The sequence below is a fragment of the Grampus griseus genome, assembly GCF_964374135.1.
Source record: "Grampus griseus genome assembly, chromosome: 10".
Classification (NCBI taxonomy): domain Eukaryota; kingdom Metazoa; phylum Chordata; class Mammalia; order Artiodactyla; family Delphinidae; genus Grampus; species Grampus griseus.
Window position 1 is genome coordinate 50,149,026 of NC_139004.1, and position 15,264 is coordinate 50,164,289.

Below are 15,264 nucleotides of genomic sequence, written 5' to 3' on the forward strand. Positions count from 1 at the left end.
GCGTATTAATGTTACAAAGACTATTTGAAGCTGCGTGGCCCTCAGATAGGAACCGAAAAGGGAATTAACAAAATGAGTAAGAAATACATGAAGAATTTCTTTAGAAGCAATGCAGTAGAATACTTACTCAGCTAGAGGCATGGCAGACATATAAAAAATAGAGCAAAGTTTCTCATACTTGACTTTGAATATGACTCACCTGGAAATCTTATCGAACTGCAGATTCTGATTCAGTGGGGCTGGAGTGGACCAGAGATTCTACACTAGGCTCCCAGATGACACTATCTGTGCCTGGACCACACTATGAAGAGCAAGGTACTAGAGAGTTTAAGACCATTCTATTAAACAAAGAAAAAGTCACACCCACTGATATAGTAATACTGTTTAGGAGAAACGGCAATAAAATCGAAGTGTAACTAAATTTCTAGCACAAATAATACAAAAAATAGAATACTGAAGAGTAGAAACATAAAGTTGGCTTTCATCTCATCTACTGGACAACTTTAGGTACATTAACTAACATCTCACATCCCTCAGAATATATCTTGATTGGATGCTGCTAATATGTAACTTTTTTACCTTAGGATATGGCCATGCCACCAGGACGTATTTTATATCAGCGTTAGGTTACTAAACATTTCATCAACAGTGTATATACTAAGTTTGAGGCATGTTAGTGACAATAGTACTGATAGCAAGTGCACTTTAAAGGGAGTAAATCCCTTTTTGAATAGGGTCGTGGCTTCATACCTGCATCTTAGGTCTATTCAAGTTGGCAGCTTTAACCAGGCAAATTCCTAGAAATGTCTTAAAGGAGAAAACAAATAGCTCAGAAGTGTCCTCCGAGGGACCACAAAATAAAGTGCATTTTGTAACAAATTGCAGGACAAGGAATAGCAGCTTTCCTAGTAATATCCAGAATCAAGGTGCCTGTGACATATTTTGGTAATTTGCGCTATATACCATGGCCGTAAGTAGGGTAACAGACAGCCTTTCTTCTTGATCACTCCTGTGATTTAAGAAATGATCTCCCAGGCCCCTTCACCAATAGGATGCTGCAAGACCTTGACAATAATTTGCGACAGGGTGTTTTGGCTTATTTGTCAGCAAGGAGAAATTTTTAATGAGAAGTTTTATGACAGCTCACAATCCTGAGCGCTAGTTAAAGTGAGACAAACATCTTACCAGACAAAAGACGCTGCCCATAAATATTCAGACCTCTGCTGGGAATCCTGTTTGCCTTATCGCTTGGAAGAAGACTGGCCTGGAATCCTGCTTCTGATGTGCATTTTAAACTTCCTGTACGTTGAAAATCTGCTTGGAGATATACAAAGTGATGGCTGTACAAGTGAATAAAGCATTTCTTCTCCATCGCATGGCAAGGTTTGACAAGAATCTTAGGCATATATATGGCTCTTAAAGCAGTGTGTGGCATGTGAAAGCCCTCGTAACAACAAGCTTATACTGTGATATATAAAGGAAATTTTGCAGCATTTGATTGGGTCCATGTAATTCTTGCATAAAATGGAAATCGTGCAGTGGATCCAGCCTTAGAGTTCCTTGGGTGGTGTGCAGCCCTTAGAATCAGAAGCCCAGAAATTCTCTTGGTAAATGGCAAGACTGTCCAGCTGGCAGTGGTCAGATATGGGCACTTTTAAAGGAAAGCAGAGCAACTGAATGAATGGATTTTTAAGACCATGCTGTTGTCCAATCACCTTGTCCAGTTAGAACATAGAGTTGCTGTTATGTTTTTCATCTTTTTAAAGTCATGGCAGCCCTGTCAGATGAGCAAGTGCCTTTCACTCATTTAGAAGTTCAGCACCACTACGACCCATTTCATGACAGACACTGTGAAGGGCTCTGAAACCCTTAGAAAATAAAGTATCGTGAATGGCACAATGAACTTAGAATTCAGGGGAGAAATAAATAAGTATAAATAAGTATACTCATGATCAGATGTATGCCAAAAGCTAGGAGACAAGAGAGGAGCAAATGACCTGGGTCAGACACAGGAGCTGTTCCCTAGAATGGGGCATTTGATAAGAATCTTAAGACACGCATGCAGATCTGCTGGAGATGCCCAGGCAAAGACGCCAAGGATGGGAGAGCAAGATGGGTCAGAGACAGTTGCGTAGTTCAGTGTGCTGGAGGAGAGGCTTCATGTGGATGGGATTTAGATTAGAAGGGTAAATTGTAATCCATGGGATCTTAATGGAACATGTGTACCATGCTCAAGGGGCCATCTTGGATCTACCTGCAGGGACCTTCTTTTGGAGATAAAATGTAGAAATGAGTAGGAAGGCACAACCTCATGGGTGACCCTACTGCTCATTCAATCTAGATGGGATAAGCAGGAATGGAAACTATTTTGATCTTATAATTGATCATCCTATCTACCCTTATACTCAAATATAACTTACAGTAGCCATTGGCTTATCAGTGCCAGTGTCCTAAACGTGTGACATTTCCGCTATAAGACAATATTTTTCAAGATGCTAACTCAGTTGTAAGCATGTAATCTGGGCTGTACTTTGGTAGAGAAGATAGTTTAACACAGTTTCCTTTATATCCTGTCTTGGAACTAAAATTAAAGAAAATCAGTTTTGCTCATCTTTAAAGTGACAAGTGTATTGTTTTTTTTTTAAGGTAGGAAAATGGTTGGGAGCTGTTATCTGTATTGATAGTATAATTTTCTATTATGTAATATATGTGATGAGTAGATATCAGAGGCTTTTTTTGTTCTTAAAAAATAGGGGGCTTCCCTGGTGGCGCAGTGGTTGAGAGTCCGCCTGCCAATGCAGGGGACACGGGTTCGTGCCCCGGTCCGGGAAGATCCCACATGCCGCGGAGCGGCTAGGCCCATGAGCCATGGCCGCTGAGCCTGTGCATCCGGAGCCTGTGCTCCGCAACGGGAGAGGCCACAGCAGTGAGAGGCCCGCGTACCAAAAAAAAAAAAAAAAAAAAATAGGGAAGATGGTGAAATATAATGTGACTAACCCATTCATTTGATAAGTGCCACAGCTTAATGGTCCTTAATATTTATTTATTTTTATTTTTCTCAAATCTCTTTTTAAAATTTTTTTCTTATTAGAAAAATTATGGAGCCTTTTACATCATTTCCCTGCTCATGCAACTTCTTTTTTTTTAATCAAAATATAGTTGATTTACAATGTTGTGTTAATTTCTGCTGTCCAGCAAAGTGATTCATTTATATGTATATATACATTCATTTTTCATATTCTTTTCCATTATGGTTTATCATAGGATACTGAATATAGTTCTCTGTGTCATACAATAGGACCTTGTTGTTTATCCGTTCCATATATAATAGCTTACAAATCTCTTTAAACTGATTTTGGAACTGTGCAATGCACCTGGGTGAGGAAGCCATATACCACAGGGGCCCTGCAAATGGAGACAGAGGACTTAGGTTACACCATTAGTTTTCCCACACAAATAATGTGATTCCTTCACATCGTCTACCTCACACTGCACGGGTTTTTATGGCACATAGGTTTGTGTGTGGTGGATCTCGTGGCCGAGAGCCACACGTTGATTACATGGTTGGAATGGGAGGTGATGAACGCAAACCCACCCTTTGTTGCTGAAGACATAAGACTCTCTGAGGAGACCCTGGGATCCTTCTGTGCACACTTAATATTTCCATTGTCTCAGCAATGATAATTCTTTAAGTAGAAATATGAAAAGAAAAGATTATATTGTAACCCACCTGCATGATGAAATTCCTTTTATAGTTTTAACCAGGTGTAGGAGTCTAATGATAAAAGAACTAACTGGTCTACTACACATTCAGTCAACAAAACCATTTGAGCCTTGGGCCCCAAGGTCTTCAAAACGTCAACTCTTCCTCAATTCTGTAATATATTTAAAAGCCATTGGACTCAATTAGAATTCTAAAGAAGCTTGTTAAAACATCAGAAGTCACTGCTAAACAAATTTCTTAATTTTAAGCACAGAACTCTAAAGGATTCAATAAAGCATTGTTGAGAATACTATTATCTATATACCTGCTTTGGTAAAAAATACTTCCATGTGACATATTTACTTAAATTCTCATTCAAAATGACACTCTTGTATAAATAAGCACTTAACCAGTAGTTGAAACCATTTTTCACAGTTGAATAAGCATGGTATATAATTAGGATTCTTTTAAAGGGGACTCCATGGTTAAAATGCATTTGGCTTTAGTGACTTTTAATATTACATATTTTTAATAAAACACTTCCAATTAATGGCAACTGAACCCAAAAGCAACATGAAATGAAGACTGTTTATAAGACTGTAAGAAAAAACCCTCTGTTTTTACAGTTAATAGGTATTCTCTCATTAGATAAACTACGTACAAAACTCTTCTAAATTTACCACATAACAATGGAAGATGCACTGCTTCTAAACATGATACCCCAAACCCACAGGGACACACCTCTAGGTAGTAGTCCAAATATACCAATCAAATCTAATTTGTCTAAACTTAGAAAAGAGAAACCCAGCTCTAGTTAGCTGTGTTTCCAAAATAAATAGCAATATACATTTGAACTCAAAACTAACCATATAGGCTCTATAAAGTTACATAATGTAAAGTCAATAATAGTCTTGCTTCCTTTCATTGATAAATTATAGGATTTGGGCAATTGATTTAGATGTCAGGTGTTTAAGAAACTGGTTTATAGCATAAATATAATCTCAGTGTAGAATCTAAGGTCTGCTGTTAGATGTAGGGAGCAGAGAGTGGATGCCTACTTTGTGCCATTTTCTAATTACTGCAATTTCAAATCTTTCTCATTTTGTGTAACTGGAGCTTATGAATATATATTTGTGTATACCAGGATTTCTGAACCCTAGCACTAGTGTTTTTGGCTGGATAATTCTTTGTTGTGGAGAATTGTTCTGTGTGTTGTAGGATATTCAGCAGCCATAGCCTCTACACACGAGGTGTCAGTGGCACCCCTTCCCCAGTTTGACAACTAAAAATGTCTCCAGACATTGCCAAATGGCCCTTTTAGCCACTGCAGAATCACCCCTTGGTGAGGACCACTGGTATATGCACATACACAGATACTTTTTATTTTGATAATTTCCATAAATATGTGACGGTGGCATTAGTAGAACTTTTTACATCAGGTGAATTTCAGATCTCATCTCTAAGGTTGTGGTGATTGAATATATTAATAAATGCACACATACGTGACCACAACCTTGGTTTTGAAACTGTGCTGCCCTTTGTGAGAACAAGATTTTTCAGAATCTTTGGATTGCTTCCTTTTGACTATTAATCTCAAAATAACATTTGTAAGAACCTTTTGATTTGAGTTTTTCTCTTTCATCATTTTCCAACCAATATTTATGAAACATATATTACATGCCTCCTACTGTAGACAACACCACGACACTGTAAATAGACAGTTTGAACAAGCAAACGTGATTTCAGCCCTTTTAGAATGAACAATCGAAATTTTAAAAGTTGGTAAATGTTAGCCATTTTTAATTTTACTGAACAATTCGTGGTGCCGATATATAAAATTAATTCACAAACACTGTTTCAAGTATCTACTGCATGTAATTCATAATTATAGGGATTACAAATATGTGTAAACATTACCCTCGCCCTCTTGGAAGGTATATTGAAAGAAGCAAGTGGAGAATAATAAAGGGAAGGAAGGATAGGGGCTAACATGGGGTCCTCAAGGCAGCCTGGCTTCCACACCTGGTTATTCATGATTCTCCCAAGCCTCCAGTGTTTGTTGGAGATCATTCCAAAATGCTTCCAGAGTGGAAGTCTACCAGCTTTGCCACAGCTTTCTGGGTTTCAAATATATATATATATATATATATATATTTTTTTTTAAGACAGACCATCCTCTGCAAGTTGGACATTGATCAAGGTAGTTGAGGATTAATGAGCGTTTCTGAGGATGGGGAAATCTTTCCCAATCCTTTTTTATCTCTCCCTAGGCAGCCCTATGTAAACCTCACCAAGCACCCCTGCAAACAAAACAAAAAAAACAAAACCCACGCCAACATCAACAAATGAAAAGGTGAAACATCTCTACATACACAGCATGGAGTGTCACACACTCATATAGCAAGGCGCCACATTTGGTTAGCTATTTCCCAAGTTAAGTGAAATAACTTTATGCCATTTATATTATGAAAACATCATTGCTACTGGAAAATCCGTTACAGTAACTAGTTTACTTGTAAGGGCATATCATTCTCTGTACATCACATGTGCTAAAAATAGCCTGGTGTACACAAACTCCACTAGGTATTTATTCTAGAAATATTAAAAACTGAGAACCAGAAAACACACAGATGAGAAAGAAGACAAATGACCTTAAACCACATTTTTTTAAGTCGTGTTGAATGATTACTACTAACAAGTCCTATGGTTTTGCATAAGTGACCATAGGAAAAGAGCACAATATGGGCTGCAAACATTTTTTTCTTTTTGGAAGAAACATAAAGTTTCTTTTTGTTTTTTTCTTATTTTTAATTTATTTTTTATTGAAGCATAGTTGAATTACAATGTTGTGTTAATTACTGCTGTACAGCAAAGTGACTCAGTTATACACATATATACATTCTTTTTCATATTCTTTTCCATTATGGTTTGTCACAAGATATTGAATACAGTGCCTGTGCTATACAGTAGGACCTTGTTGTTTATGCATCCTATATATACCAGTTTGGGCTGCAAACATTTTGACCTGAGACATCTAGATAGGACAAGAGGGAAAAAGAGGGTGATATTTCTTTTCCTTTTTTTCACTTATGTTATGATTTTCCTACCTTTTATTAATACTTTTACATTTTTGTGATTTCAGGTTCAAGGCTCCCTAAGATTCCAAACAGGAAGGAATTTTAAATGTGCTCCAACACAAGCACACTGATCAAAAAGAAACATGTCAGATCATCAGACTGAGGCCTGAATTACTCAGATAATCACCCCATTTCATCTCGTCAGAAATGCAGGCTTGACCTCTTTGCATTTTTAAACAAAATGTAATATAATTACTACACAAAGGCTCATACCCTATCACAAGATTGGTTTAAAACAAATAATTGAGACACAGTATAAATAAAGTAAGACCAAATATTTGTAGCACTGACTTATACAATAGCCGTTTATAGACAGAGCACACATCTCAAATTTAGGGGGCATCAGAATCATTTGGAGAGTTTATTTTATTTTATTTTTTTTTGGAAATTCAACGACAATTTTACATTTTTAATAAAGGCTCAGAAATATTATTGCAGAGCAGGTGGTACAGAAAACTGTGGTCAAATTTGACATTGGTTAATAATTGAAGTGTGGAACGTGACAGGTGAAAATTGATATTGATTTCTTTCCTCTAATATTTGGAAGAGTTCTAAAAGGTAAATAAAATGAGATAACAAGACATATCAAGTCTCACTGATTTCTTTGATCACCTCCTCCCCACATATCACTCCTTCACCTACCATGTTTTGAATAATTCAATGCCCATAGTCTTTCCAGTTCAGTGCATTATAAAACACACTCAAGCTGTTGGAGAGTTTATTAAAACACAGATTCCAATGCCCGAAGCCCAGAGAGTCGAATTTAAATTCTTGATCTTATTTGGAATGGCACTGGCCTAGAATATTGACATTCACAGGAACATTCATACAGGTAATTCTCATTGTGGTCCATATCATGGCATTAATGTAGGTTTTAAACCAGCTGTGTGTGTTCTTGATGGGAGAGAGCCTTGCTGGTGTTTTCCCCAATTTGCCAATGATCCTATATTTCTGTTAGAAAATTAAAATATCAGTGAACTCTCCTAGACTTAAAATTTCTTTCAAATATTGGCAGGAGGTTAACAACACAGATGCTTTTGTGGCCTTAGGTCAGATATATTTATTCCACATCAATGATCTTTGGAAACTTTATCCAAAATCCTGTTGAAATTGTTTATTTCAGAATTAGGGCAAACGGCTCCACCCTATGACACTTGAGTGTGAACAGCTTTGTTTTGCAGAGGCCGTGGCTAAAACAGACCAGGCAGTCCCATCCGCTGTCTGGTCATTGTGCTTTTTAGTGGAATTACAGCATGTTACAGTATTTTTCTTTGCAGCTTAAACATTGAGCAAACCCAGACATCCGGAGATGCTAAAATGAAAAATCTGTTTCCTCTTGCTTTGCCATTTGCCAAGCAAACTCCGTCAGACAGCACATTCTATACCTTTTGAGTAAATGAAATTACCCTTAATGTGTTGGCAACATCTGTCACAAAACACTCTTCAGTCTATGGCTTAAATGCATCGGATAGGAAGGGATTTAATGAGGCACGATTATAATTTTGCATTAACAACCATAGATTTTTCTCTTCCTCTGTTGTTATTTTTTCTTTCTTTTTTCTCTCCCCCACACTTTTTCATGTCTTACACAATACAAAAGAGATTCTGTAGCTGAATTGCAATTGATGAACACAGTGACTGGCAAAGCCCAGTCTTTGTTGTAGATAACCAGCACTTCAAACTCCCTAAGTTGTCTGTCCCTGGTAAAGCGCCATCAAGACAGTGTGTTTCCCCAAGGGGTTCCTGTCTGCTATTTCCAACTTACTGCTTGTAAGTTTCTTCCATCCCTTGAGATTCTTAAGAAATGTATGATCTTAATCATTTGTTGGAATCCTGTGTTTCTTGAACATTTTTACTAAATTCGAATAAGAATGTATGACCTGATGTGTCCTCCCCCAAGAAGCCTTATTTCGTTGTTCATTTTATTTGCAGTAGCTGGCCTGGTTAGGAATGTTTCTCTTACGTTGTCTTCCGTGCCTAGCTTTGCTATTTCCAATTCTAAATGATGACACATCCCTCCCCCCACCACACACACACACACACACACACACACACACACACACACACACTCTCTTCCCTTTGATTGTCAGGTTTCTGGTTTATACACAGAAGCAGTGTTCACTCTGTGGCATCTGTAATCAAATGAGTCCCCAAGCACTTTCCATGAAAAGATTCTCTAAAGAGACCAGACGATCCTTCCGAAATTAATTCCAAACGCAGACATTCAATCCTTCTATACTTATCATGCATGGATTTTGATTTATCTGTCTGTCACAGGCTCACCTTATCTCATTTACGTGTTGCCACCCCCCAAAAAGACTTAAGACTACCTCTCACACTGCCGGGGAGTGAGGTCACCCCTAGGGCATTGCGAAGAAAGTTTCCTGGCCAAACACAATTTGGTCTTTATCTCTGATATATGATGAACAATTCTTTATGTGACGAGGGCAATCTGATTAGAATTGTGGGGTTTCCGGGACTGTCACAAGTTAGCTGTGTGTCAGAACCTCTAGGGGTAAATATTCTAAGAAGATAGCCTAAATCTCAAGTTCAAGAAGAGTATTGAAGTCTTGCACCTGCTAAGGATTAGAATGTTGTGAAAGTGCCACATTTTGGCTAAAAAAAGAATGCTTCAGAACTTCTGTCTTAACTCTGAGATTATTCTATCGTTTATCCCTAAGTGATTTAAGAAGCGTCTCAGTTCTTCTCAAAGTATTTACTGCTAGTTTGATATGACAAATACCTGAAATAAAGGCTAGTAATTTTTTTCTTTTTTTTTAAGGAAAAAGTAAAGATGCTTTTGTTAAATTCAAGCAGCCGGAAGAAAAAGTGTTGTGTCTCTGAATTATAATTAAGTAAAAGCTTATCATGTCTCTCATTTGAGAAGCATTCTGATGAATGACAGTTTATGGAAGCATCAAGAAATTCAAGCAATGCAAATGCACAACTATGTCTACTGACAAGCTACAGATTATAAAATAACATATGTGTTTTGATTGATTCTAGCTCAAACGTCCAAACGTCTTTGAGAACAAAGCTAGCTCTGTATATCAATCATTTACAAATATATGGTTCAGTTTCTATTTTCCTTCCATATTGATGAGGTAGAGCCCACAAGGAAGGCTGAGTGACAGCCTGATCTTTTAACAGGTACAGTCAGGGAGCTGGATTTGGATAATAGCACGAGAAACTGACTATCCTGAGCTAAGGCATTTTAGGACATATTTGCTTGTGGGTAATTAGTTTGGGTGCCGAGATCCTTCCATCCACATGAATCTGACTTATTTTTTTTTCTTCAAAATGTTTATTTATATGAAAAAAGTCACATAGAAAAATAATGTTTACAGAAAAAAATAGCATTCAGATTCATAATCATTTTTCTACCACTCGGTATTTAAATGAGCTTCTGCCTTTATTACTATCTTTAAAATAAAGCACTGGAATTATACAGTCTCAAAGATTCCATCCAACTCTAGCTTTTCAATTAAAAAAAAAAAATCTTTCCATTCTCTAAGTTAGTCAATTAAGGTGGAATAGTAGGATAGTGGAAAGGACAAGGAAGGGAAGGGTAGTATGGCCTGGCTCCAGGCTTCATGGGCCATGTGACACTTTGTATATGGAAAGAATTTTTTTTATGTCTATTTTTTCTTGCATTTCCAACAGTTATGATAAATCAAAAAGCATATTCTGGAAGTGGGCCTTTCCATGATGAAACACTTGATATTTTTGCATTTAAAAAAATTTCAGTGCTGTTTCATTTGACCAGCGTTTAGCAGAGTTTAGTGTCCGCTAGGCTTGTGTCAAAAGCACAGATAGAAAGAAAGTAGGTCAAAAGATTAGGAGGAAAAAATACGGGAAATAGTACCTTTGCTTTTTATAACATTTGTGTTAGATTTTAATATGTCCTTTAAAGGTATCCCGTCAAGAAACCCATCTGGACCAGAATTATCCCCCTGAGGGAAGGTTGTATTAAGGTGATCAAGAATTATCTGTATAAATCCTGGGTAAATGACAAAAATGAAAGTTTTACTCAATATCAAGAACAATTAGAGAATTTCCATAGTATTTATATTTTTCAGTCAGAGAAGTTTGTATGTAGAACAGTGAGAGAGGAGATATCTGATGTCTTAGAATACATTCTACATTGAATATTGGAAGTATAAATGACAATGACAGATAAATCACATCAGAGATAAAGTCGCTAATGTTACATATTTAGACAGGCACAAAATGAAATGAATGGATGTAAACATCACACATGGCTCAAGTTAGCCTTTTTAGTGAGAAGTAAGCACGTATGATGTTAACACAGCTACTGTGTTTATTTTTTTAAAGTTTCCTTCATTGTGGAACATGTTTTCAGTTGGACGTTGTGTGTGCTTATAGGGTGCTGTGATTACGCCAACAATGGACCATCCTATGTCAATGCAGCCAGCAAACATGATGGGCCCCTTGACACAACAGATGAATCACCTTTCGTTGGGCACAACAGGAACGGTGAGTTGAAGAGTTTGTTTCCTTTTGTTTTCTTGGACTTCATCAATATAAGGTGCAATACTCGCTGTTCTTACTGACATCATCAGCAGAACTGGTTCTGCACCACTGACTAACATGCCTTTTAGGTCCCACTGTGAATCAACTGCCCTCTGCATGCACGGTTCCAAGGCACATTTACTCGCATTGACAAGGCTGAAGGTTCTACCGCGTTGCATTTAAATTTGTGTTACTTCTGGTTCCTATGATGCAATGCACCAGGTGTGTCTATTTTAGACCTTGTAACTTAATACACTTGAGCCTAGTTTTTCTTTCCCAGATATTTACCACTTCAGCTCACAGCATCCCCAGGTTATTCACAAGAGAGGGGCCAACCTTGATTATGACTAATGTGCAGGGCTTTTTATTTACTTTCAATGTTTAAAGCAATGAAAAGTAGTTGAGAACCTCACATAATCAACTTATTCTAATCTTTCTTTTGAATATGTCAACATAGATGATGTTCAAAAAAGGAAAGGAATCTAATGTACCCGATTTTTTTAATAGGTAGGGATGTTTTTGATTAGCCATTATTTTTCCTTAGGGCACAAAAGTATATTCAAAAATGCCCATTGCAGCCTTGCTTTTATATCAACAAGGCAGTTGAAATCATTGGCAAACCTTTGTTTTCTAAAAAATCTTTTCAAAGACAGTTCCCCAAAGGGTCAGGAGGGCAAATGTCAAATACAACATGGAATACTGCAACTTTATTATAGAGAACAATGAAAAATGTCAAAACCAATATCCTATGCAACAGTTTTTACTTTTCATAAATGTTAATGAAGATAATTTTGTCATTTTTAAAGATGGAGAGAGGAAAACATGTATCTTCTTCTGAATGAGACAGCTTTAATACTATAGAAAGCCTGATGGAGCCCTATTGCTTTTGTCTGTCCTTAGGAAGATAACATCTCCTGATCTCAATGCCCCTCTCCATCCAGTTGAAGTAATGAACATGGAGATCTGTGGGACCCCTTCAACCATATGCCTCTATGACTTTATGCCTATATGTCTCATAGTCACCACTACTGTGATTCTTCTCAGTTATGCTGGCAACATCTCCAAACATCTAAGTACACTAGGTACATTAGCTGTATATTGGAGATTTTACCTTAAAGCAATGGCTTGCTTGCTACATAGATGTGTTGACTCACAGGCTTTTGAGGATTTAAGACGTTTCTGACATGTCCACTGAGGTCTCAGTAATCTGCTCTAAATAGGAGGAAAGTCTGTATGCCTAGTGGAAAGAGTCCCATTGTTTCAATAAAGAAATTTAGTTTTATGAACATAAACAAAGTACCCATCTAGAAGGCCTCAGTTGCTGAACCTATAAAAAGCATTTGATGATACCTGTGTGTCTGAAAGCTTAGACTAGATCAAATGATTCTTTAGGTCTCTGAACTAGACTTTTAAAAGTCATGTCTAAGACTCTGTTTAATTTTACAGTGTGGTACAGCTAATTTTCATTAGAATTTGAAGATACTATTTCTATAGCTTTTAGTAATGTGTGAAGATTATCTGTAGTCACTTTTCTCATTTATTAATAAAGCAGATCCCAGGACAATATTGGAAGGCTTGAGGTTTCTCATGTCCCACTACTGATTTCCCTTTATATCTGCTTTCCCCTACTTAAATGATCACAAATTATGAATAAATGAAGTAATGCACTTTTACTGTATTGAATGACAAATTGTAATCCGATAAAGGAGGGAGTTGTAAGGCAAAGCATAAAAAGAAACACTTTATAAATTCTACTCCTTTGAATCAAAAGCAAAGCCAGCTGACTCACTGAAATTCAAATTTGGAGGAAACTAGGAGAAATATGACCTAAGTTAATTGAGAATATGACTGAATCCTTTAAGAAATCGAAAAATAAGCTCAATTATGTAGAACAGTGTCAGAAGTACAATACTTATTGATTCGATAATGTCTATTATGACTAGTGTTTGAGTATTTTCAAAAAGGATACGTTTATACAAGACCACAATTTTTGCCCAGCTGGTAATAGCCAAATTATTCAATAATGATATATCCCCTTTTCTTTCTCAGAAAGCAAAAGTTTTAAGCATGTGGCTTATATTTAACATCAAATTGCTTTTAGCTTTTTTAAAAATTATTTTCCTCCTTCCCATTTGTACTAATGCTTAAAAACATTATAAGCTTTATGTAAATTGATGTTTTGCAAAGGTTTAAAGTTTCATAAGGTTCTGAAAAGGCAGAGAGAAAACAGTATTAATTTTTAGACTTATTCAACAAAATATCACTGACAATGTTGAGTGTCCAGCAGGAAGTTATACTTTTTTCTTAAACTGTCACTCTTACACTTTGATATAATATCATAGATTCATTTTATCTGAATTTTTGATTGGCATTTGGAGTGGCTCTTATTGATTCTTTTGATTCTTTTAATCAGATTTCACCACCTTATTACATCTTTTCAACACACTTTATCCATTGCTGGGAAGGTGGCCTGGTATCATGGAAAGAACAGTGGGTGTTGAATTTGAGTTTAAAGCCTGGTTCTGCCCCCTTATTAGCTGTGCATGTTTAGGCAGGTTACTTGACCTCTCTGAACTTTTATTTCCTCTTTTGCAAAGTGGGAAAAGTAATGTTTATATCCCAGGGGTGTTGTGAGCGTTAATGGCATGAGATACAGAAAACTTCCAGTTTTTCAAGATAAACTACTTGGATTTTAATGGGAAATCTCCCTATGTTTGAATATTGGACCCAATTTTCCTAAGAGCTGTCAGTTTGTGACTCCTCCCCAAGGTTTTCCTGGTCCTCCTCTGATCTCTCTGGCCATTGCTTCTTTTCTTTCTTAGGCTGCTAAATAAGTTTGTAAACTTACTTCTCATTCATATATGATTTCCTTAACAAGCTCCTCCACTTCGATGGTTTTGAACTCTGCCTTCTATGACGAAGACTCTTATATCTGAGTCCTCAGGGCTAACCTTGTCTTAGAATTTTAGACCATTTTAGAATTTTAGTCATTTGTCCAACCACTTGCTAAATATTTCCACGTGACTCTCCCTCTGACATCTCGAAGTCAACATGACCCAAACTAATCTCATGAGCTTCCCAAGCTTTCTCCCCACTGACCCTTCCTCTTACAGGGTCCTGCTCCTGTCCCCTCTCAAGCTGAACCCACGACCACTCACCGGGGGAGTCCAACACTACACTTAGGACCCAGTGTAGACCCTTTCCTTCTCAAGTCCCACCACATACAGTTACTATTCAAGTCCCATAGACATCTGTCAAATACATCCCTTCCTTCATATTCTAGAGTCTCTGCCCTGGCCTTGTTTGATTAACTGTAATAGTCCCCTAACTGTTCTTCCTGTTTCCCACCTCAATTTACTCCAGTCTGTTCCCAGCCATATTGCCACAGCCAGTCAATCTAAAACTCTCCAACCACGTCTCTCTCCTACTATAATTTTCCAGAGGCTTTCAGACATCTGAGCTCACTGAAATTCTGCACAACAAGGTGTGAACAGTGACAAGTCAAGATTAAGACAGGAAACTCAAGCCCAGAAATAGTTTCCAGGGGCAGAGTAGAGAGATCCAGGGAGTAACCAAAGTAAGCAGGATTCAGGGCCAATGGGACCTGGAGCTAGATTAGAATTTTCCATCTTCAGAAGGGGTGCCTTAGGCCACACGCTATGTCCTGCTTTCTTTTCTAAGATCCCTGAGTAAAGGAAGTGTACTGAGCCAAAGCCTCTTTTTCATCTTCATAAAATTAGATGTATTTGGTCCCCCATGACCCCACATTTTGAAAGGGATGCCTTGTAGGTTAATTAACCATTCTTTGCCACCTCAAATGTTTATCGTTCAATTCTTTGCCTATTTTTAAGGTGGACAGAATCTGCAGCGCTTAAAAGAAATGAATTTTAT

At 37.3% G+C, this 15,264-nt stretch overlaps 1 protein-coding gene across 6 annotated transcripts in view; it reads left to right on the forward strand.

The window, feature by feature from the left end:
- RBMS3 (RNA binding motif single stranded interacting protein 3) overlaps positions 1 to 15,264 on the forward strand; it is a gene marked incomplete at its 3' end in the record, with an annotated part of 699,823 nt that overhangs the window by 633,032 nt on the left and 51,527 nt on the right. For all 6 annotated transcript variants that reach the window (XM_082664257.1, XM_082664261.1, XM_082664260.1 and 3 more), the window contains one exon: positions 11,227 to 11,337. In XM_082664257.1, coding sequence (XP_082520383.1) covers positions 11,227 to 11,337 — 111 coding nt within the window. The remainder of the gene's footprint in view (positions 1 to 11,226; positions 11,338 to 15,264) is intronic.